The sequence below is a fragment of the Carassius auratus genome, unplaced genomic scaffold (genome assembly GCF_003368295.1).
Source record: "Carassius auratus strain Wakin unplaced genomic scaffold, ASM336829v1 scaf_tig00034725, whole genome shotgun sequence".
In the NCBI taxonomy this organism is placed as follows: domain Eukaryota; kingdom Metazoa; phylum Chordata; class Actinopteri; order Cypriniformes; family Cyprinidae; genus Carassius; species Carassius auratus.
In genome coordinates, this window is record NW_020526171.1 from 1,496 (window position 1) to 24,534 (window position 23,039).

Here is a 23,039-nt window from a genome sequence, read left to right on the forward strand (position 1 = left end):
ATTATGAGTGGAAGGTATGCATGTAACAAATTAACTAAATTTGTAAGATTTAATATTACTCTTATACTAGTGCTCAAATATATTTTTCTGTTAAAAAAAACTCCATCAGTTGAAAGACGATTCAAAAAAAGAGCTGCATTTATAAATTTGGAATAATTTATTACATAACCGTTTTGAGTGGTGTTCACTGTCCATGCCAGATATGTGTATAGAAGTAAAATAATATAACAGAAGTTGGTTTCAAAAATTAGTTTTGTAAACTGTTATAAATAAATGGGGCTTTTATTTTGACATTGTGAGACTGCGTGCCGGAAGTGCACGTTGTTAGTGCTGTCATTCCATTCTGTGGCTTTATTGCGATAAATTGGGGGGGGGGGGGGTATATAATTTGCTTTGATTAATTATTCGCATTCGGACGCATGTTTTTGCAGTTCTTATAAATTCCAAAAAAGCATATTGCCCTTTGCTTATTGTTTTAATGATGACTCACCGTGTCGTAACTGATACTTTACTGGGATTAATATGATAACTTTTTTCTTCGATGGACATTTTCTACTGTTAGTTTCTGTCAAATATGTCGACTTTAAACAGTTGTTTAAATGAAGACGCGTGGACAGTTGTACGGTTTGCGACGTTCACGCGGGTGCTTTCCCTTTTTCTACAGGTAAGCAATTGACGTACACAAACGGCTAAAATAGTCTAAAATTATGTGTTTGCATTTTGATGCCTACTTAAAATACTATAGAAATGAAGAACTCCATAAAATCAGTACATGGCCGCTGTGTTTGTGAAATTGATATCAGTGTGACACCTACCGCACAACTTGAAAACAAGGCATATTACAAATTGCTGTATCTTGTGCTCTCTTGAAGGCTGTGCTCAATGCAGTGATTCCAGACCACGTGGCAGATGCCTTCAGCCCTCCACGATCAGAGACCCCTCTCATGCTCGACCCTGTCATCGAAGCATTATTTGGTGGACTTAGTCACTGGGATGCAGAACATTTCCTGTTTATTGCAGAGCATGGTTACTTGTATGAACACAACTTTGCATTCTTTCCTTTGTTCCTCTCATCCTGCGATTCCTGGCAGCCACTGTCCTGTGGCCTTTGTGTGGATTTCTCCACATTGCATGGCCGTTTAATTTTAGCTGTGGTTATAGGGAATAGCGTTCTTTTTATCCTAAGTGCCTTGGCACTATACAGACTGAGTCGTTTGGTGCTGCAAGACCGTAAACTTGCCCATGTTGCGGCCTTAATGTACTGTCTGACACCAGCTAATGTTTTTATGGTAGCAGGCTACTCAGAGACTCTCTTTGCAGTGGTAACCTTTGCAGGCCTCTGGCTACTAGAGACAAGATTCACACTTAGAGCTTGTCTTCTGCTTGGGTTTGCTACTGGTGCTCGTGCCAATGGACTCGTGAATGCTGGGTTTTTGCTGTATCTCACTTTACAATGGAGTCTTGCCCGTGCAAGGGCTCTTAGCAAAGGAGCAGGGGGCTTTCAGTATCGTCACTATGCCAGGGAACTTATTCATTTTGCTCACACAGGAGCATTTTATGCAGCTTTAGTGGCACTGCCTTTTTTGTTTGTTTCAGTTCTATGGCTACCAAAACATTTTGTCATCCGACTGCAACTCAAGTTCCTCCTGTGCTGCTTAATCTGGCCCGGGACAAAGGATACCGTGTGGCTGATGCAGCATCTCCAACACCAAATTGGTGCCAGTGGTGGATTCCAGTTTTGTACTCGTACATACAAGATGTTTATTGGGATGTGGGGCTTCCTGCGATACTTTCAGTGGAAGCAGATACCCAACTTTATCTTTGCAATGCCTGTTGCAAATCTTGGATTCATAGCTTCATATATGTACATAATGGCTAACCCAGTGTTTTGTTTGTATTTGGGTTTGGGGGATAGTGGAAAAGACAGAAAAATGCATGGTTTCTGTAACCCAAGAGTCTTTGTTTACATTGTGCACAGTTCCATCCTGCTTCTAATTGGAATATTCTGCATGCATGTGCAGGTAAGACACTTAAAATTGATCATTATCATGTAATGTAGTATGCTCACCTAACGTCTTTTTATATCATGTCCTTTCAGGTGTTGACACGCTTTCTTGCTTCATCCTCACCTGTTCTCTACTGGATCAGTGCCCATCTGCTTTTTCAGTATGAACCTCTGCTGCAAGATGAAAAGCTATTCAGACCAGACCAAATAAAATTGCAAACGGATTACAAACCCTGCTTAACTTTAGCCGGGATGTGGGGGAATAATCAAGTTGTTTACCTCTTGATGCACTGGCAGACTTGCTCCATTTATACACGATGCATCGTGGGCTATTTCATATCATATTGGTTTTTAGGTCTGGCTTTGCATTGTAACTTCCTTCCCTGGACGTGATAACTCTGAAGAGCTTGTTTTCAGTCTTCATGACATTCCGTGGCATAATATTACGCTGTTTGACAAATATTGTTGTAATTAATGTATTTTACTGTAATGAGATGGTTTCTGTTATTCCTTAAAAGGCATATATATATTTTTGTATTGAATTAGCATTTAATGAATATCCTTACTGGAACATTGAAAAATGATTCTTGAATTTTTGTCTTATTAAATGAAACTTGCTAAAGCGGAGTTATATATTAGCATCCAAAGGTTTGGGGTCAGTACTTTTTTATTTTTTTAATTGAAGAAAAAATTATTATTCATCGAGGACATTTTATATTGGCCAAAAGCAGCACAACTGTTTTTAATGTTGATAAATGTTTCATAAGCACCATCAGTGTTTTAGAATTATTTTTGCCTAACATGTTTTATAAATTACATTTTACAGTGCATTAAAATAGTTAAAACAATTACTTTTCAAAGTGCAGCATTAGTCAGCAAATGACTTAAATGAAATAACCTGTAAAAACATGACACATTCAGAATTTTGTCTGCAATAAGGCCACTGCAGTTTATCAAATAAATCGGGCACGGATTGCACATGGTCTTGTTGCGAGACCCCTGTGATTTTATGTCACCATCTAGTGGGTCCAAAGTGTCATAAGTGGTATGTGTTCGTTCCAGTGTTATTTTAGTATTATTTATGTATTATAGTATCAATTGAGTAAGCTTTTATTATTTTAAGGTTTGGTAATTGTTGTGTGCTTTTGGCTCTTTTTTTTTTTTTTTTTTTTTTTTTTAGAAATAAATGTATATTTTATCTTTATTTGTATTTAGGTATTTTTCATTTTAGTACTTCAATTCACATGTCAACTTAACATTTCTAATATATGAAGTTTAAGTTTTTCCTTAACATATTTATATTTTAGGTAATTTTCCGCTTTATTTCAATTACCAAAAACATTTATAATAGTTTTAGTTAATATAAACATTTACTACTGTAAAACTACAGTGAATTAATACTGGATCTTAAAAAAAAAAAGCTTAAAAAGCTTTTATGTTTTAGAATATTTTCATAATCATTTTGTTCTCATAGTATTTTAGTAACTGTTACTTAAGTTACTAAGGTAAAAACAGACAGACAGAAAATACGTTTTATGATTTTTAAAAAGGTAAACTAAATTGATTATCTTCGGCCAACGAAAGTAATTAAATAGGTTTGTTATTTATTATTATATATATAGATAGTTTTGTATCATGCTCGCCCCTTACTCGACATTTTTCTGTACATTTATGGTTGTGGATGTATTAAAGGAAAAATTAAAGGTCACTTACGCTCTGGGAAGTGATCTTTGATTGGTTTGCCTGAGATGACGTACCCTTTGCGAGTCATTGTCCCTTCTCCTTTATTTTACTGAGTCCCTTCTTCAGGTAACGTTAATCTTTGGGGAGTCGGGGACTGGTCGCACTAATTTAAATATTGTTGTATCGTAGCCGTGGTTGAACGCTGCGCTATATTAATACGCTTGAGAATTATGATGTAATTTTCAATGCCTAACAGGTTAATTCCGTTTGGACAACTCGCGATCTGACGGCTTGGTAACGCGAGGAGCCGAATGTCGTTCAAATGACGGTTGAACAGCCAGTGAGGAGCAACATCATCCGCTGAGATGTGTTAGCTTGTTGACAGCTAACGTTAGTCAACAAGCTAATGTAGTTAATTAGCGTAGCTAAGACCCCTGATTTATCGAAAGTGACACCATGGCATGATAATATAGTATTTGTTAGTCAATATATCCCCTGTAGGGGATGCTTAGTTTTAAACGAATGCGTTGGGCAACATATTATGTGAGGAGGATTATCTGAGGACTTTCGAGTTAGCTTAGTTCGATAGCTGGAATCATTTTAGTACCCAAGTGATTTGTCAGTGTCACTCCAGCTTGCTCTTTGTTGGGGCTTGGCTTGTGGTTAAACGTGTTCTTGAGGTTGCATCTATACGTTACTCCCCTACCGCTATACTCTTAGTCACTCTTTTTGTTTTTGTTTTTAAAAATGAAAAACTGTGAGTATCGACAAATAGACCTACGAGCGCTCAGAACATCGACCACCCGGACCTCCACCAACAAAACCTTGCAGCGTGTACGGAGGAAATGGGAGGTTTTCCCTGGAAAAAACCGCTTCTACTGTGATGGGCGTATTATGTTGGCCAGGCAGTGTGGTGTGCTCCCGCTGACCATCGTCCTTATTTTCATGACCAGTGGCCTTTTCTTCAGATTTGAGTGAGTAGTGTTTACACACAGAGACACAAGTGTCCACACTGCTGGACAATACTACAACTACTTTTGACAATAGAGACATCTCACCCAGCTGATGTAGCCCTTCTTGACATCATACCAGTCTGAAAACAGTTCCTCCCCCAAAGTCATCAGGAAGCACACTTGCAATATACTCCTCGAGTTCTAACTTTGTTGTTGTCTTTGTGTTTGATTCATAACAGTTGCCCCTTTCTGGTGCATCACCTCACGGTCTTCATTCCAGTTATTGGTGGGGTGTTATTTTTATTTGTCGTCATCACCCTCCTTCAAACCAGTTTGACAGACCCAGGGATTTTACCCAGGGCTTTGCCGGATGAGGCTGCAGACATTGAGAAGCAGATTGGTGAGACTTTGATTGTGGTGTTTATTTTTCATTATTCTGTGTCCTAACATTTTTGTGTGTGTTGATATTAAAGTTGTGGGTTTCTTTAAAGATAATTCTAGATCTTCAACATACCGTCCACCTCCCCGCACTAAGGAGATCCTAATAAATGACCAGGTGGTCAAGCTTAAATACTGCTTCACATGCAAGATGTTTCGTCCGCCTCGGACATCCCATTGCAGCCTGTGTGACAACTGTGTTGGTAAGGCTGGAGCTCTATATTTCAGCAAACAAAGTTTCTGCATTTAAAGAAACAGTTCATCAAAAAGTTTAAATATTATCTCTCACTGACTCAACTTTAAATCATTCTAAATCTCAGATTATATGGTAAAATTTGGAATGCAATGTATAACTCACTCTCGTGTCATTCAAACCCTGTATGACACGACATTTGTTCTTCTGTGGAACATAAAGGAAGATATTTGAAAAAAATATTTATTTTAATTTTTCCATACAAATTAAGTCAATGGTTATCAACATTCTTCAAAATATTTGTGTTTGTGTTTTGCAGAATAAAGAAAATCAGGTTTTTAAAGACATGAGGGCTATTAAATTATATCACAAAATGTATTTTCTGGTGAACTCCCTTTATTGCCTCAACAAGAACCATAAAAGCAGTGCATACAACTTGAATGCTCTTTTCCCAATCTTCTGAAGCCATACACTCATAGTGCGAACTACGGGGGAGCTAGGGGGAGCTCGGCTTAATAAGACATGGGCTACCCTGAAAACGAGAAATGTGAAATTTTGGGGGGGGTCTCAAAAATATTGACAATGTTAATATTTTAAATTGCAATTTCAGTTGTGTAATGTAATCATAATGGATTATTAAGTGTAAAATAGCAAAAACATTATTCATTCATGCATGACGGCGATTAAAACCTAATTTACTTAAATAAAGATTGCTATACATGCAATTCTTGTAATGAGCATCAAGGTGTGAGCGCTGCGCTGCAAATTCCACATATGTTAGTACGTCATAGATTAGTAGAAAAAAATTAACGTTGGAGGCCATTTATCGCGCGCAAAGTCCTTAATTCATTTTGCAGTTATAGCATCATAGCCATGGCGAAAATAAAACAAGGCAGTTTAATTCATTTTGGTTTTATTAAGAAATTGTGTAGTGATGACGTTAATAGCACGACTGATTTACCTGTTGCAAGCACTGTTAGAACTCCCACAGTGCCCACTTTGACAATGCAAGAAGCTGAAGAAAAGTAATCTCTGGTTGAAGATGGTAACAGCTCGTCAAAGGCCAGTCACGATCATAACCCCTCTTGCTCTGAGTCTTCTCTCCTGTTAAACTGGAACAGCCAGCAGTAGAGAGACTGGAAGAGCCGATATGCATGGCTGTTTGTTAAGGATGGAAGCTTGGGGCGCATCACTTAGGGATGCAAAAAACCTTCTTCCGTCTGAAAGGGTACCTGTCTGAGGCACGCAATTGTCTGAGGAGGAGATGCATGGGAAAATACGCAGCGCTGCTCAGAACAATTTGTGAAAAAAAAATATATAAACACAGGAACAGCATTGCACACAAGAGGGCCATTGAAGTGGCTAAGGAAAGGCTGTCTTCGTGACCTATCAATTTGTGTCGATGAAGTATAATTGTGCATATACAGTTGTAGCTGTTATGTATCTTTGTAAATCATTGTAATTCCTTTTTTGAGGCACTCGTGTCGATAATGTATTTTAGTGCATACACTTGTAGCTGTGGTAAGTCCTTATTTGAGGCACACGCAAGCGCGAAAAAAAAGTGGGCTTCCCCAAAGGACAAGGTATAGTTCAAACACTGCATACACTTTATGTATAAATTGAGATTTCATTCATTATTCACTGGTTATCTTCCCTTTAGTGGGCTGTTTACCTCTACAACCAGAGTCAGAGTCATGAGCTAATCATTTATACCTGGATCTATCAGGTTCTTTCACAAACCTTTCAATGCAGCTTCTAGAATCTAACCTCATGAAAAGCACCATTAGGGTCGGTGGATGTCAGGATTTTTAGTTCAACTCTTTAAATTCAACTTTTAAATTGATCCTAAATTTGTATCTTTTTATCATTCACAGCCATTGATGGCTGATGATGATTGGCTTCAGATTACTTGGAAAGTAGCGCACAAGTCAAATGGTAAATTTTTATGAAACTTTTACTGTGCTTTTGCTCTTTTGTCCCTTAAATGTTCTAATACTCATTTAGTATGATTCGATGAAAGGATGTCATATTGGTTTGAAACCACATGAGGTTCAGTAAATAATGACGGAACTGTTTCTTTAAATTTACAAAATATGTTGCTTTGATAATGAACATGTAATAGTTTAACCTCTAATACAAATCACTTCCTTAAAATCATTGCATGAGAATGCACATTGGTTATTGTAAGTGAAGCTGTGTCTGAGAATCTCCTCTCTCTGTTCCCTTTCTAGAGCGGTTCGACCATCATTGTCCTTGGGTGGGGAACTGTGTTGGGAAGAGAAACTATCGTTTTTTTTACGCATTCATAGTGTCACTATCCTTTCTGACCTCCTTTATCTTTGGCTGTGTGATTACTCACCTCACATTAAGTAAGTTTCACAACACGTCCTGCACCACAGTCTCCATCTTCATCAGAAAAAAATCCTAATACTTATGATAGTTGTAAGTGGGAGAGCTATAAATAAGTGTATCTATGTTGAAATGGTGATTGTTCAAAACCAAGAAACCTTTAAATACATCTCTATATAGACATGTTCAAAAGCATGGTTCATTAAGTTTTTATTTTTAAGAAATAAATACTTTTATTCTGCATCGATGGATGCATTAAATTGATCACAACTGACAATAAAGACAATTATAATGTCCTAATAACATCCAAATAAATTAATTCCTAATCATCCTAAATCATAAAAAAATATATTTTTCATGGTTTCTTCAAACGTAAACCATTTTCAATATTGATTTGGTGGTTTCTTAACCACCAAATCAGCATGTTAGAATGATTTTTGAAGGATTTATGTGACACTGAAGACTGGAGTAAAGGCTGTTGAATAAATTACATAAAAAAAAAAAAAACATAAAAATGAAAAACATTTATTATAAATCGTAGTGTATTCCACAATGTTAATGTTTTTACTGTATTTTGATCAAATAAATGCAGCCCAAACCTTTACGCAGCACTGTAGATGTATATGATGAGATTGTCAAAATACAACAACGAATACTTTTTTTTCAGTCAGGTCTGAAGCAGGTTTGTTCTCTTATCAGTTACTCTCATCAACAGGATCACAAAGAGTGAATGGTATCATCCAGGCAATAAAGGAGAGCCCGGCCAGATATCCTTTTTACTGTGTTCAGACCCCTGTCTCCATCGCTGGGATGTCTCCACCACCCCTTTCCCCAGGACCACACAATAGACTTCACTATTTGTTTCCAGGCCCACTGCTGTTAGTTCCATCTTTTTTCTAATCCCATTTGTCCCTAATCGGCTGAAGGATTCCACCACGCCCTGCTTTCCTGTCAGGATGTAAACATGTATGCCCCTAGATACAGATTCTGCTGGTGTCCCTTTTAAAGACTGTGGCTTGGGGTCACAGTGTTCCACCACAACCTGTCAGTTAATGAACCTCCTGTGAACCTCATGTGATTGGGCAGAATGTTCAACAGTGGATTGATTTAGTATTATTGTTCATAAATCACTGTACTATTATGAATATTTTTTACATTAATACACATTTACAACAGATTTGCTTCCTTAACCCTTCCTTCACTGTTGTCGAGCTAGTCATTTGTTTTTTCTCCATCTGGTCCATTCTGGGTCTGTCAGGTTTCCATACTTATCTTGTGGCCTCCAATCTCACAACCAACGAAGATGTAAATATCACAGTGAATGCTGTTAATGTTTAATTTTAAAAGCTGCATCATTAATTATTTTAGAAAGTAATCATCAATTCTCATTTAACTGTGGTGTTTTCTATAGTCCGAATGAAGAACAGCTTCTTTGTGTTTAACGATTGCAGATCAAAGGCTCTTGGTCCAGTAAAAGAGGAGAAGAATCAGGGAATCCATACACCTATAACAACATCTTCACAAACTGCTGTGTGGTGCTTTGTGGGCCGATGCAACCCAGGTCTGTACTGCATGCTTATACCAACATCATAGCACATCTCCTGAGATTTTGCTAAAGAAGCAAATATTTGTTTGTGAGTGAGTGAATGAATGAAGGATGTCATTTAGCTTAAGGCTGATGTACATCCTGTGCTCAGTACATACGGTTACAAACAAGAACACATTTAGTCAGATCTGAAATGTTAATTTTACCGATCTTTAACATGATGGCCCATGTTTCCCTATTCATTCTGTGCTGTGGTTTGAAAGTCAGGTCACAATAGGTCATTTACTCATCCTGTCATCTTTTGCAGCTTGATTGACAGAAGAGGCTTTTTACCTCCAGATGACGCACCTCCTATTGTGACCTCTGACACTGAGCTCCCTCATTTCATGGCTAAGAAGGACACAAATATGGTAAGTGTGCCTCATCATGTGGTATCTTTAAGGTGTAGGGTGGCCATATGCGGCGTTTATATGGGACACGTCCTGGACAGGATTTTAATATTGCCTGAAACATCCAAAGCAGTTTGACCAATAACATGCAGGTATTGTAAATAATCGACCAATCGTGGGGCTTTGCGTGAGAAGGTGAGATCTACAGGGAACGATCATAGCGATGCAAATTTGTGTACGTGTTTGTTTGTTCATTTGACTTAAAGCTTCGATGTGCACAATTAAAAAAAGACACTAAAGTAGGTGCGATAGCGATTCTAAAGCATAAGGAGCCGTCTGCTCTGCTCTGCTCTCTATAGCTCTCACGGACGTCACACAACGATCAACCTGCACAGTGCAAACAGCCTAAACTATATTTTAGGCAATATCAAAATCCTGGCCGGGTCGTGCATATGGCCACCTTATCAAGGCAGAACATTAGTTCCAAGATCATGTTAACACTAAAATTATTTTTTAACAGTTTAAGCATTGTAGTTATAATTTAAAATTCTGATACATTAGTGAGTCAAAAAACATTCCATGGCATTTCAAATCATACACTACCACTAAAGTTAGGATTCAGTAAGATTTGTTTTAAACAAATTAATTATTTTATTCAGCAAGGATGCATTAAGTTGATCCGAAGTGAAAGTAAAGACTTTTGCATTGTTACAAAAATATATTTAAGTGAAATGCTGTTGTGTTTAAGTTTCACATTATGACAATTTTTTGATCGGATATATAAATTCTTGGTGAGCATAAGAGACATTTCAAAAGGATCTTACTAAACCCCAGACTTTTGAATGGTTGTGTAATTATGAACAGAAACCATGACTTTAAAAGATCTGATAACATAAAATTGTCACAGAAAAGCATGTGAAAATGAATGGAAAGCTCATATTTATAGTTAATGAGGCTTCCACCTGTTCTGTTGATGTGTGAAGATAGGAACAGCACATCAACTTTACTTAAGATTGTGGAGTCTTGATTCAGTAAAAATGTAAACAAGTTGTCAATCAAGGTTACAAATGCTATTTTAAGACGTTTTTGTCACTGCTGGTCACAAAGCTAGAGTCGGTTGTAATCATGCAGAGAAGGATAGATTTGTAAAAAAAAAAAAAAAGTTTTTATTTGTATATTTTGAAGTCCACAAATTCCACTCCAGATTAGTTTTAGCTTATGTTTTGATATTGACTTGCATCAAGCCCTGATGTTTCAAGTTGTGAACTTCACACAGGAGGAGAACTGTCAGGAGTTTGCTCACTCCTGCACTGCCTGAAGGCTCCTGCAGCTCTTTCACATTCGATGGTAAGGGTGTGTTATGTGGCTGCCTGCATGCCATTCCATGGCTGCCTTCTCATGACTCTTGGCCTTTACTTTGACTTTTATTTGAACTGTCTAACTGGCTTCAATTTCTTTGCTTTAAAACCATTATCATAAGACATGTCCATCTTGTGAGAGGAACTTGGGCTTGGGCTTGTTGTCTCTGTTCCTTCTTTGTTCCTGGATGAGTGTTTTTTTTTGGCTGACACCTGTTTTTAGTCCATTTCGTAATGGTCGTCTTCATATATTAGTCTGGTCTGCAGTTGTTTTGTTTTTCCTCCATTATGTCATTGTTTCCTAATTAATGTATGATCGTTCGTAATCACATTTCATCTGTGCTTATCTCATACTCGTCCACTCTCAGGATGAGTGCATGTTCTCATGCACACATGTTCTTTTCCACCTTCTCTCATGATGGATCTCATCTCATCCTGATGTTAAGGAAGTGTTTTCATCTTTACAACCCCTGGAGATCCCCTTCTAACATCCGCTGCACTGCTTGAACTAATCAGAAACCCTGAAGTGAAACGCTTTGTTTCAATCTGTCACTACATTTTCATCTTATTAGTTCCTTCGCAGTACTAACCTACTTTCATCTTTATTCTAATCTGGTTCTAGTTCCTCACACACTTGCTCTGCTGTCTAACTGCAATCAGTTGACACGTTCTTGGTTTATTTACTGTAAATGGAGCCCTTCTGAGACAGCTGTATGCATGTAAATGAACTTCACTCTCAAATCGGCATCCTGTTAAAATAAAACCTTGATGGTTCACCATTTGAAAATTGAGAAATTGAGTATGAAATGTGTTTTTTTTATGCTCAGTTTATTTTACATTATTATAACAATACATTTCTTATTCAATATCTTTGTTTCATAATATCACAATCTCAATATTCAAATTAGTAATCACATTAATATCATAAGTTGTTATTTTGTAGTCATATTGAAATGGTCAAAAACAATAGGAATGTGGCTTTAAAAAAAAAACTACTTTTTTAACTAATTTCCTGTAGGTGCACTCCCTAACAGTCACCCTACTAATTCTACGATGATTTATCTTTTCTAAATCATTATTTGAGTAATCATATCGATGTATATTGCAGGAATAACTAAATTAGAGTAGTCATTTTTTACTTTTTTTTTGCCATTCTTTTCGCAGTGCACACAGGGCACAAAGGAGCTTTTAGAATCCGTGGCACACTCCGCAGTGATCCAGAGCACCTGCACTCCGGGTACACCTAAAACCACCGCAGTCACCCAAGAGAGTCTACCAAGTACCTTCTCTATCACTGTCTCTCCCTCCAGCAAGTCTCCTTCTGCTGGCTGCTCAATTGATGTTCCCTGCTCCCAGAGAGGGAACAAACAGGCTGCTCTTCACAACCATAAAACCATGTTGCGTGTATCCAGCCCTCCCTTCTCTCTTGGCCACAGTCCGATCATTCTTAGTGATGCTCCCGACATGGGCTTTATCCCACTTAACTGAGCACAGTTCCCCTGCCACCAGCAGCCTGGTGCAAACACTGTCAAACACTTTGAGAACAGCATCACACCTTTTAAGAAACTGTACTGTGCATACTACACTCAGGATCCTCTCAGGAAACACGGCATCTTTCAACAAATGGGAATAAGCCTACATTGACTTCTTAAATGACGGATTTGGAGATTTTTTATTTATTTTTTGTTCCGTTAACAGCAACATACACCTTGTGGAGAGAACACCTTCAGATGATCAGTGTTTAACAGAACCTCAAGTTTGTTTTTTAAGCCTTTTGCCGTCTATTTAGACCTAATGCAATAATTATATTCTTTGAAAGGTCACTTAAGTCTAAAAAAAGCCTTACTTTAGAGTCACTTCTGTTCATTTTATGTGGTGTTAAAGACCCTCTACATTAAAGTCATTGTTGGTAAAAAAAAAAAAAGTATTCACACCAACAGCCAAGTATATAAACAGCAGTTATGAATGAGTATCAGAGAGCTCGGGATTCAAGGGTTAATGAGTTCTCTATGTATGTGATGCAGTGTTACTGTTGGTCCAGGGTTTATTTTCTCCTGTATAATGTTGTGGCCTCAAATGAATTAACTGCGGCCATATTTAGGTTTATTTTGTGTCGTTTTAATACTGGGTCTTTCCTTCATTGAAAATTTTTAGGTGGCATTCCAAGTGAAGTTTGGGCAGCCTAAAGGAAATGCAATATTATTTGATGCAATATTTTTGCCCTAAAATAGTCTTCATCTTGAGTTCTGCATTTTTAGGTTGAAAGTGTTAGAGCACAGCATGAACCACAGACCACAAAACCTGTGTGGTCCATTTAATTTCTACTGATAATTTTCTACTTTAAAATACTGTCAAGGAAGTCAAATACCTTAAATAACTAGTTAGCCCTAAATTCATTAAAGGTAATCTTGGGAATAAAAATGTGGATGTTGACTTCCCATAGCACTTTGAGGTAGAAAATTTCAATTTTTTTCAATTAAGGCATCGTGAACTTACAATAAAAATTGTTTTAAATGAAAAATGATAAATTCTACATTTATAATACTTTTTAACATTTCCAGTCGAATCAGCTAACATTAATGTATTATGAGCAAACATTAGTTAATTCTAACTTGAATCAATTATTTCAAAAGGTGTTTTTCATTATAATTCTAAGATTACCAAACAGTCTAATTGTAATCACTTTTAGAATACATATTATGGCACAAATTATCTATAATATGTAATTACACAAAATGCAAATAATTTTTATAATCAAATTTGCACATGTATTTAAGCAGCCACCGAAAAACATTTTGAATCTAGGAAAAACCCTTTAGTATTTCCGACTTTTCATCGGTGGGTCAAAGATTTTTTTCTGATTGTTATTACAGTGTTTCTACTAAGCTTGAAAGAAGAAGTGTTGTAACTGAAACCTTTTGCCTTGAGATTGATGGATTTCTAATGAGTTATTTATATCATCATTAAGATGATCATCATGTTTTTTAATAAATCAGCTTCTGGCACAGTCATAAAGTTGACAGTATAAGTTTGATAATGTTTTGCTCATTTAAGAACTTAGACTTCTAGAAGTTGATCACTGCCAGCAGCATTGGAGGGAAAGTAAATGAATAATGACTTGTGTTTTGTGTTATTGTCCTTTTTCACCTGAAGATGTAAAGACAATGTAATAAACAAATGTTCTTTCCACTTGTGATTTAGTTGCCTGAATGTTTTCATCTGATTTTGAAGGACACATTCTCACATCTTTTGTTTCCTTCTGTGATCCGCTGCATGCCAGACAGGACACATTCATTTAAACAGTAGAGGGCACAGTTTTCCACTTGCTGTTTGCATGTGTCATTTGAGGAAGATGTAGGGAGGCATCGCTGATTAATTGCTTGCTTGATGAATTCAAGCATTTACATTTGTAGTACTTGAAAGTGATATTTGGCGCTACCACACTGCCATCAAGCTGACATTTGTTCTGGTTTATGGCGGATGTAATAGGATTGGATATGGGAAATGCATAATTGTGGGTTTGCTGTATAATCTCTCAGTGTAAACTAGTCTATTTTAACAAAAAGATGTGGGATCAGTGGAGAACAACAATCATCAGCTGAGTTTAAATTTTTTTCTCTTCTTTCCATTACAAGGAGCTTGTTACTTTTCTGTTAGTACTTAGCATCTAGATTTCTTTAATTAGAAAGCACCAAGGTGTAGTCATCAATTTCAAAGTGTTTTTTTATTTAGCCCAGAATTAACCTCAATTACCTCAAAACATCTCTTGCCTGTAAGATTCTGTCATTAAAAATACAGCCATCTATCATTCAAGCAACCTTCAGGGACTCCGGATGAAAATGTTCCGATAAATGTTTCTGCTGGATCGGGTTATCAGTCAGATGAGACTGATTCAAATCCGATATTTTGTGTATACTATTGTGTCATTTTTAAGCCCCAAGAAAGGCACAACAGCATTATAAAGCAGCATAGAGTTTCTGTGTACTATATTTCAAGTCTTTTGAAGCCATTAGTTTAATGTGAGGTTCAGGTGAATATTTAAGTAATTAAAATCAGTTTCTATACATTTATACATAAATGTCTCTTAATTTTATAGTATATTTATTTATTTGTTTATAAGAATGTATTTTGCTACAATACAAAGATCAATGTGTAACGTTTAACCAGATTTAGCCCTACACAGGTCAATACACAATGAGGTATAGAAATTATAAAAAAAACCCTGCACTTTATCAATATCGGTATCGTCTGATACTCAGGGTTTCTGGTATCGGTTCTTAAAAAATGTATCGAGCCACCCCTAATTAAAACAAAGATTATTGGAGTACATTTGACAAAAAAAAAATTCTCAACTTAAAATGTTTTCTTTCTTTTTTTTTTTCACCTACTCCAATCTCAATTAAACAAAAATGAACATGGTCAGAATGGAGTTATTTTTGCATATCAGATATAAAACATTCCTCCTCGGGCACTTACAGGTGTTCATCTTCCTTGTAGATACTAGACGAACAGAAAAAAATTCTGTCTTTTTACGACATTAGTGGTGCTTTCCTAAAGCTGTTTCTATTGCTTAGACTTAGGGGCTAGGGATTTGAACAAACCTCTAACCCTTATTGAACTTTCAGCATGCACCATTTGTGCTACATGAAGCATTTTCACTTTACAGACAGTAAAATGTGTGGGGGGGGGGGGATTTTACTGAAGGAACATGGTACAATGGGATCTTGTTTTTGTTATCCTTTTCAATCACTGATCTTTCCGTGTTTGTGTCAGTGTCACATTGTTTCTTGGCATTTTGAAGCTCACCCGATGATGCATTTATATATATATATATATATATATATATATATATATACATACATACATTTATGCATTTAGCAGACGCTTTTATCCAAAGCGACTTACAGTGCATTCTGGCTATCAATTTTTACCTATCATGTGTTCCCGGGGAATCAAACCCCAACATTGCGCTTTATAGCTCAATGCTCTACCACTTGAGCGACAGCAACACTTAAAATCTGGCTCGCGAGATCCACTTTCCTGCGAAGTTTAGCTCTAACCCTAATCAAACACGCATGAGTTTGCTAATCAGTGTCTTCAGGATCATTAGAAAATCACAGGCAGGTGTGTTTAATTAGAGTCGGAGCTAAACTCTGCAAGAAACTGGATCTTGCGAGCCAGATTTGAGGATCACTGACTTAAAGGAATACAAATTTGACTGATTCTGAACAAAAAACCTGAAGTTCAGAGTGATCTGAAAAAAAAGCAATTTTTGCATTAATCTTTGCATATTTTTTCAACTTATTTTCATGTTGTTCCTATTTCTTGTCATTTTTTTTCATAATAAACATCTTATCTTAATTGTGCTGGTAAGGATTCATATATTTGGAACTGAATTATTTATGTAGTCATGTGATTCGGTTTTCACACTGGATTTCATGTCATGGTGAGTTGTGGTTAATCAACAGTCAAGAAATCATATACCAGTGCTTTTACGCTTCATCTCATAATTGTGTTCCATAAAAGGGTTCTCTGGCACAGGTCAGATGGAGAGGGCAGTATTTTATTAAAGATGTCAAGGGCAGTGATTGATAAGGCAAAACCATAATGCTCTTCAGATGTATGTGAGGGTTGGAGGTAAAGCTCTTCAAAGATCTGAGTTCATGCCGCCCTCTATCCCTGATTCTTTCTGAGCCAAGATAGCCAATGCATGCCTGCATTGATTTAGCCATAGTTTAGGTGTCGGAAGATTCAAGATTCACATTTAAAGGCTTGTGTTGGTGTGCCAAGGTTGTTGTTTTTTTGTAACGGGCTGGTTATACTGTTTGCTTAAAAATAGCAGTAGTGGGAGCACATTTATTCCAGGCCTAAACTGTATTATTAAATTTAAAGTGGTTTATTTTAAATGCAATTTAAAAAGGCCATAATTACACCTCCAGATGTAATTCAAGGTTTTTTAGTGCCAAATCAAATCATAATTTAACTTTTCATGATAATTTTAAACTTATGCTATTGTTCTCCGGAAAAATGTGCAACATAAACATAAACTTACTATACTGAAAACTTTTTCCCCTGATTAAAAAGGCAGCAGTTTCTCTTTTTTTGTTCCATCAATGAATATCTAAAACAACATGAAGGTGAGTAAATTTTATATAAGCACATTACCATTCAAAGGATTTTTTTTTTTATATTTTTGAAAGAAATTCCTTATGATCAACAGGGCTGCATTTATTTGACCTAATAAATATATATATATAACTGTAATGTTGTGAAATATTTGTATATTTTAAATGAACTTCTTTAGTGTTCTGCTTTTTTACTCTATAATTTTAAATGTAATTTATACATTTATTACAACATCAATCAGCTACAGTGATGTAAAGGAAGGCCAAAGTTGTAATCTTAAATCAATTATAAGCTTATATAAATGGCAGGGTGTAATAATTGCAAAATTAACCCAAACATACTAAAACTATAATTATTTACTCACCCTAATGTCACTTTACATAAATACTTTTATGGAACACAAAGGCAGAATGAAAAGGAGAATTTATTTATTTTATAAAAGTAAGTTGTATTTATCATGATATACAACCCCGTTAACAAAAATCTGATTACATCTCCTAAAAAACAATAGCATTAGTCGCTAAACATTAAAATACTGTTTGTTTGAAAGCATTGTACTTGCCAAAACCAATATCACCATCTCATTTACTGTAGCAAGATATCACGTTGCTTTCCGGCATGCTTTTTTTCCTGAAGAGTTTTCAATTAGTTTCTGTGAGCTAGAGGCCTAGAGGGAAATACAATAAATCACGGAAGAGTGAAGTATCACATCATTGTGTGTTCATGTGTCAAAAGTGCCTGGAGAGCACCTGCTTCAAGCACATGGAGAAGATTAAAAAGGAATGTGTAAGTTTATAGTATTTTCACCCAGTCACAGCTTCTGCACTGCTTATCAAATCTTTTCCCTGAAACAGATCCTAGTGCTATATTGTCTTCAGCCAAATCGGAGTGAAAGCAATGTTAATGAATGGGACAAGATATGGGACAAAGGTAAGCCATGGTGTTTAGGGCAGTGCCTGTACCAGATTTGTTAATAGCTTTGTCTGTGAGACTCAAATCACTTGTAATTGGATTAATAGCCGGACAGGTAAAACTGCCTTATAGAATAGGTTAAGGAGTTGGGAAACATTTTGGGATTTTTATGAACGCACAGAGGCATACAATAAAGATTTAGGTAAAAGCTGGTCCATTGTACAGGAGTGGAAAGTACTCAAGAGAATCATAAATACTTACCTGGTTTGTTAGCATGTCATATCTTATCAGGATCTTGTAATCACAAGACTCTTGCTGATATGCTTTCCCTCCATCTCTAATGGTGTTCATTTGAACTCACCAGAACATATTTCTCTGCAAGGTAACTAAATACTAACTGTTACAATACGTGTTAGGTTCTGTGAATGTAAAAACATTATATTCAGTCATATTTTACTCAACTTCTTTTTTTTTTTCTTTTTTCTTTTTTCAAACTGTTCGACTCATAGTCTGTTCCTCACACTAAAGCTATCTGATCATATGACTTCAGAAGTGCACGAGTCCTAGGGACCACTTTTATGAGATTTTTTTTTGTTGTTGTCATTTTTGGAGCATCATTTTGACATCCTTGAACTCCTTTCATTATTTGAAAAAGAGTAACAAGCACATTATTAATAAAAATGTTAGGCATGCTAGTTTGGAACAATATGAGGGAAAGTAAATAACAGAATTTTTTTAATTACATTTTTAAAATGTTTTTTTTTTTTTTTTTGTGAGTCATAGCTGGGTGAATTATGATAGTTCAGCAGGATATTAAAATCCCCCTGAATTTTTGTTCAGTGCATTCATGGAGAACACAGAAAGTTCCATGATGACCGCTCATGAATCTGAGAGTGACACATTAAACAAACTCCCTTTTGACGTCCAAAACAATCTGCTTATCATAATAACACCCTGCACAATCCTCATAAAATCACAGTTAAAAGGTCAGCTTCCAAACACTTGTGAGAGTGAATTTCCCAACATGTGTTATGACGTTCTAAGTATCTGCTTATCTGGTTATTACCCTATTTCTTTTTGAACATGTATGATAAAACCAGCAGATCTGTTTACAGTAAATAATGGTTACATTAATAGGTTACATAACAGTAGGTAATAGCAGATGCAACAGCAATAAAGGAAGGCCTGATAAGTGTTTTCCTTAACCTAGTTTTTAGCTGTCTAATACAGGCTAAGTCAAGCTAACTTCCAGTGGTTGCTGAATCCATGTGTGGACCATCATCCTGTCGACCAAAAAGTGCACATGAACACAAGCTACTAATGGTGAGTGTATTTAGCTCATCTGTGTAAGTGCAGACAGTATCTGTTTCATTCAAAACGGCATCAAAGATTACAGTGAATTAATCTAAACAGAGTACCAAGACTCATAAAGTGACCTCATGGCATAGCAAACAGATTCTGAGTCAGATATATATATTTACTGATATATATATATATATATATTTACTTTAGAGCTAACTACATATCAGATTCTGATATATATATATATATATATATATATATATATATATATATATATATAATATTTTTACTTTAGAGCTACAGTAACTACTAAATTCAAAAATGCTGATTTAAAATCATTTTAAAAAGTTAACTTTCAGGAGTGAAATGATGAAGGTATGTATCATCAAATGTATTCAATCCATGGTGGTTGAAGAGAAAATAGATAGCATGGGGCTGCGCAAATGGATGCCTTATGAAGAATCACTAATCATTCAATTGGCCAAGCAACTGCTGTAGATCATCATGGGGTTTTTTTTCCGGATCTGTTGTCACTGCTCTTTACTTGTGAGCACTAAAGATGGAACTCAGATCTCTAATCACAGTGTCTCACTGTTTTTATTGGAAGTTATGGACTTTGGCATTCGCGGCTGTACAAAAATGGATGTGCTCTCTGGTTTAGGATCTGAAGAGAAACCCCGAAGGCTGTACATCTTTAGCAATTCAAGAAAAAAGGAAGTTGATTATGCTGTATTATTAAGTAATTTAACCTCTGTCTGCCTGTTTGTGTATCTATCTGTGTCTGTTCATCACTATATAAGTAAAAGCGTCAAAGTTTAACATACTGTACTGCCGACATATGACATTGCATGGCAGGTTCTGGCCTTTAGTATCCACCATTGCTTCTCCTGCTACACCACTGCTGTTCAAGGGAACCAGTTCAAATATATGAAGACCGATGGGTGCTTGTTGTGCAACTCCTGATATGGTTCCTGTTAAGGCTGGGGTTCTCTCACTGATCTGGGATCTTATTCTTAGGTTCACTCTCCATTCTTAGGAAGAGTGCTGTAAAATGTGTGATATGTGGCACAGAATCAATTCATGTCTCTCTCAAGGTTTGCATTCTCACTGTCCATGAATGCCATATAACCAGTTGAATTCCTAAGGTGACATAAAATGTCTTTGCTGTGAGACAGAATAAAAAGCTTCAGAGAATGGACCAGAATTTTTTTTCATCTGTGAATATCCACCCACACTTTTCATTTCTACTGCGACATAACAAATGCAGATGTCCTTACGCAAAACAAGAGGCCTGGCAGTACATTTGACCCTTGTGCTAAAAAGAGCAAACCATCCACCCACCACCAACACTGAACATGATATAGGGCTGAACTACAAGCTATAATCTGTCTTAAAACCAGTGCTAAGCTTGTTTTCCCTACACAATTATTTTAGCAATCATTTAATAGAGGAAAACAAATCTTGGTTATGTAAATACATATATAAGACCATTTAATTGAAGAAACTATGTGAGTGGCACACCTTGTTTTCTATGACGCAAATGTAAAGCAAACATGACAAAAAAAGTTATTAATCACAGAGCGAGTCCACTTTAAGTGGTGAGTATTACAGGGCCTGGAGGGAGATTATCAAGGGTTGGGCTCTTCCTTGTCTGTATGGTTTCATGGAGAATTAGTGTTTTGTACAGCATGACCATGACAAGAAGCCTGTGTGTACTGTGCTAATTCAATGACTGGCTGTCTACATTTGACTGTAGTGTAACAATATGGAAATAAAAGCACGAAGAACCCTAAGACAAGATACTTATTCAAGCAGATCATATTAATCTACAGCAGCCAATGTTTAAAAGTGATGTTCGATTTAAACAACATCATTCATTTCCGTAAAAGTCCCTCAGTGAGCGAGAATCCGTTCTTGTTACAACACAGGTAAACTTACATAACTTGATTCTATAAGTTGTCTCGGACTTCTAGATAAGAACCTGTGGATTGTATCAAACATTAACCGAAGCAAAGCCTACAACAGCTGAATAACCTAGAAACATCAAAACTAAAAAACAAACTGTGACATAGGTAATCTCAGATAATACTTTCTGCATCAATAATTATCTACAAAAACATACACCACTGTTCACTAGTATTTCATTAATCATTTTATTCAGCAAGGATGCATTAAATTCATCAAAAGTGACAATGAAAACATTCGTAAATAATACAAAAACACTGCTCTTTTTGACTTTCTATTGATTAAATAATTCTTTAAAATAAATTATGTATCACCATTTTCAATAAAAATATTTAGCGCCACAAATGTTTTAACACTGATAAAAATAATAGTTCTTGAGCAAAATGATTTTTAAGAACCTGGACAACAAGTCTGGCTCTCGACGAGGGACATCGCCTCTGACTGCCCTGCCGTAAGCTGAGTCCCCGATAATCGGACCATTCACATTGAACGGCAACTACTGAAGAAGTGACCTATAGACTCCAACTCCCTGCACAGTACCGTATCTCACCTTCATTCCATGTTCACTCCTCAAACCCTTCACTGAACCTTTGTCTCCTCCATCCACAGAAACCTGGTGATGATGCCGTACCTCCTCCTCTGGCCATCGAAGACGACAACGACATCTTCCGGGTGAGAGCTATCCTCGACTCTCGACGACGGGGTCCTCAACTGGAGTACCTTGTGGACTGGGAAAACTACGGCCCGGAGGAGCGTTGCTGGGTTAATCGTAACGACATCCTGGACCCCAGCCTTCTCACTGACTTTCATCAAGACCATCCAGACCGCCCCGCTCCCCGTGGCCGAGGTAGACCCGTCGTCGCACAAGATCCCAGCCGTCAGGAGCCGCCCGTGGAGGAGGGGGTACTGTCACAGCCACACCTTCTACACTCCCGGAATCGGACACTTACGCCACACCCACTCGTCCCCAATCACCCGAATTCTGAACTCCTGTGCATCATCACCAGAACCACATATAAAGCCATCAGTCACCATCACTCTTCGTCTGGTCTTGCACCGATCTCCTCACTTGCCTGAACGCCATTATTAAACCTACCTGAACTCTTGAACCCTCTTCATCCTCGTCAGTCTTCCTGTCCCCATCGTCTTCATCTGAGCACCATCTGGATCATCGTTCACCATAAGGGAAGTTGTGTTGTCACCGTTCTATCCACGTGTCAAGATTCACCTGTGTCTGAAACCTCTGATTCACAATAAACTACCTTATCACTGAATCCTCTGTGTCCTCGTCTGTGTCTGACATTGGGTTGTAGTTCATTAGATTAGTTTATTTGTGTTGCTTACATGGTTTGTTTGTTTATATTATTTTTGTATGTGCATATTCAAATTTACCAACACAATTTAGTATTAGAATTGTGGTTTAAGATAATGGAAGTAAAAAAAAGAAGAAACTTGATACAAATGTAAATAATAAATGTATAATAATATAATAATAATAATAATAATAATTTGGTAAAACCAACTTCACAGTCAAAACTGACATGAATGTGAATATGTGAATGTGTGACAGTTTTATTTTAATGGTTATATCTCTTAAATTATAAAAAAAAAAACTGAAAAAACTAAATCACATGTATTTTAAATGGCCTGATCCCAAATGCAATGTTTTTTTACAATTGTAAATACCACGTCCAGGTCAAAACTGACCCAATGTGATAGGAGGGTTAATTTATTTAAACAGCTTTTAATGTGTCTGTTCAGCCCGACAAATCATTTGCATTTTATGGAAAATGTTCTAAATTTCTTTAAAACTGGCCAAC

General features: G+C 36.6%; 1 protein-coding gene and 1 pseudogene across 3 annotated transcripts; both read left to right on the forward strand.

Moving 5' to 3' along the window:
- Positions 1–471: 471 nt before the first annotated feature.
- LOC113081638 (GPI mannosyltransferase 2-like) lies at positions 472–3,103 on the forward strand (annotated as a pseudogene).
- A 690-nt stretch (positions 3,104–3,793) lies between these two features.
- On the forward strand, positions 3,794–12,838 carry LOC113081637 (palmitoyltransferase ZDHHC18-like). Of its 3 annotated transcripts, XM_026253655.1 has the most exons (10): positions 3,794–4,662; positions 4,881–5,041; positions 5,133–5,282; positions 7,504–7,641; positions 8,289–8,388; positions 8,824–8,926; positions 9,073–9,182; positions 9,475–9,577; positions 10,833–10,903; positions 12,079–12,209. In XM_026253655.1, exons 1-9 carry the CDS (start codon positions 4,436–4,438, stop codon positions 10,872–10,874), a joined length of 1,134 nt encoding a protein of 377 aa, XP_026109440.1. In that variant the 5' UTR covers positions 3,794–4,435; the 3' UTR covers positions 10,875–10,903; positions 12,079–12,209. The 3 variants fall into 3 exon arrangements, with proteins under 3 accessions (XP_026109440.1, XP_026109438.1, XP_026109439.1); XM_026253653.1 differs by lacking the exon at positions 10,833–10,903 and having other exon boundaries at positions 12,079–12,838; XM_026253654.1 differs by lacking the exon at positions 10,833–10,903 and having other exon boundaries at positions 8,337–8,388; positions 12,079–12,838.
- The last annotated feature ends 10,201 nt before the right edge of the window (positions 12,839–23,039 follow it).

Coding starts and splice junctions, on each gene's coding strand:
- LOC113081637 (XM_026253653.1), top strand. CDS start 4,436: ATGAAAAACTGTGAGTATCGACAAATAGACCTACGAGCGCTCAGAACA. Junction 5,283..7,503: donor CCTGTGTGACAACTGTGTTG/GTAAGGCTGGAG, acceptor TTCCCTTTCTAG/AGCGGTTCGACCATCATTGT. Junction 9,578..12,078: donor CTAAGAAGGACACAAATATG/GTAAGTGTGCCT, acceptor TTCTTTTCGCAG/TGCACACAGGGCACAAAGGA.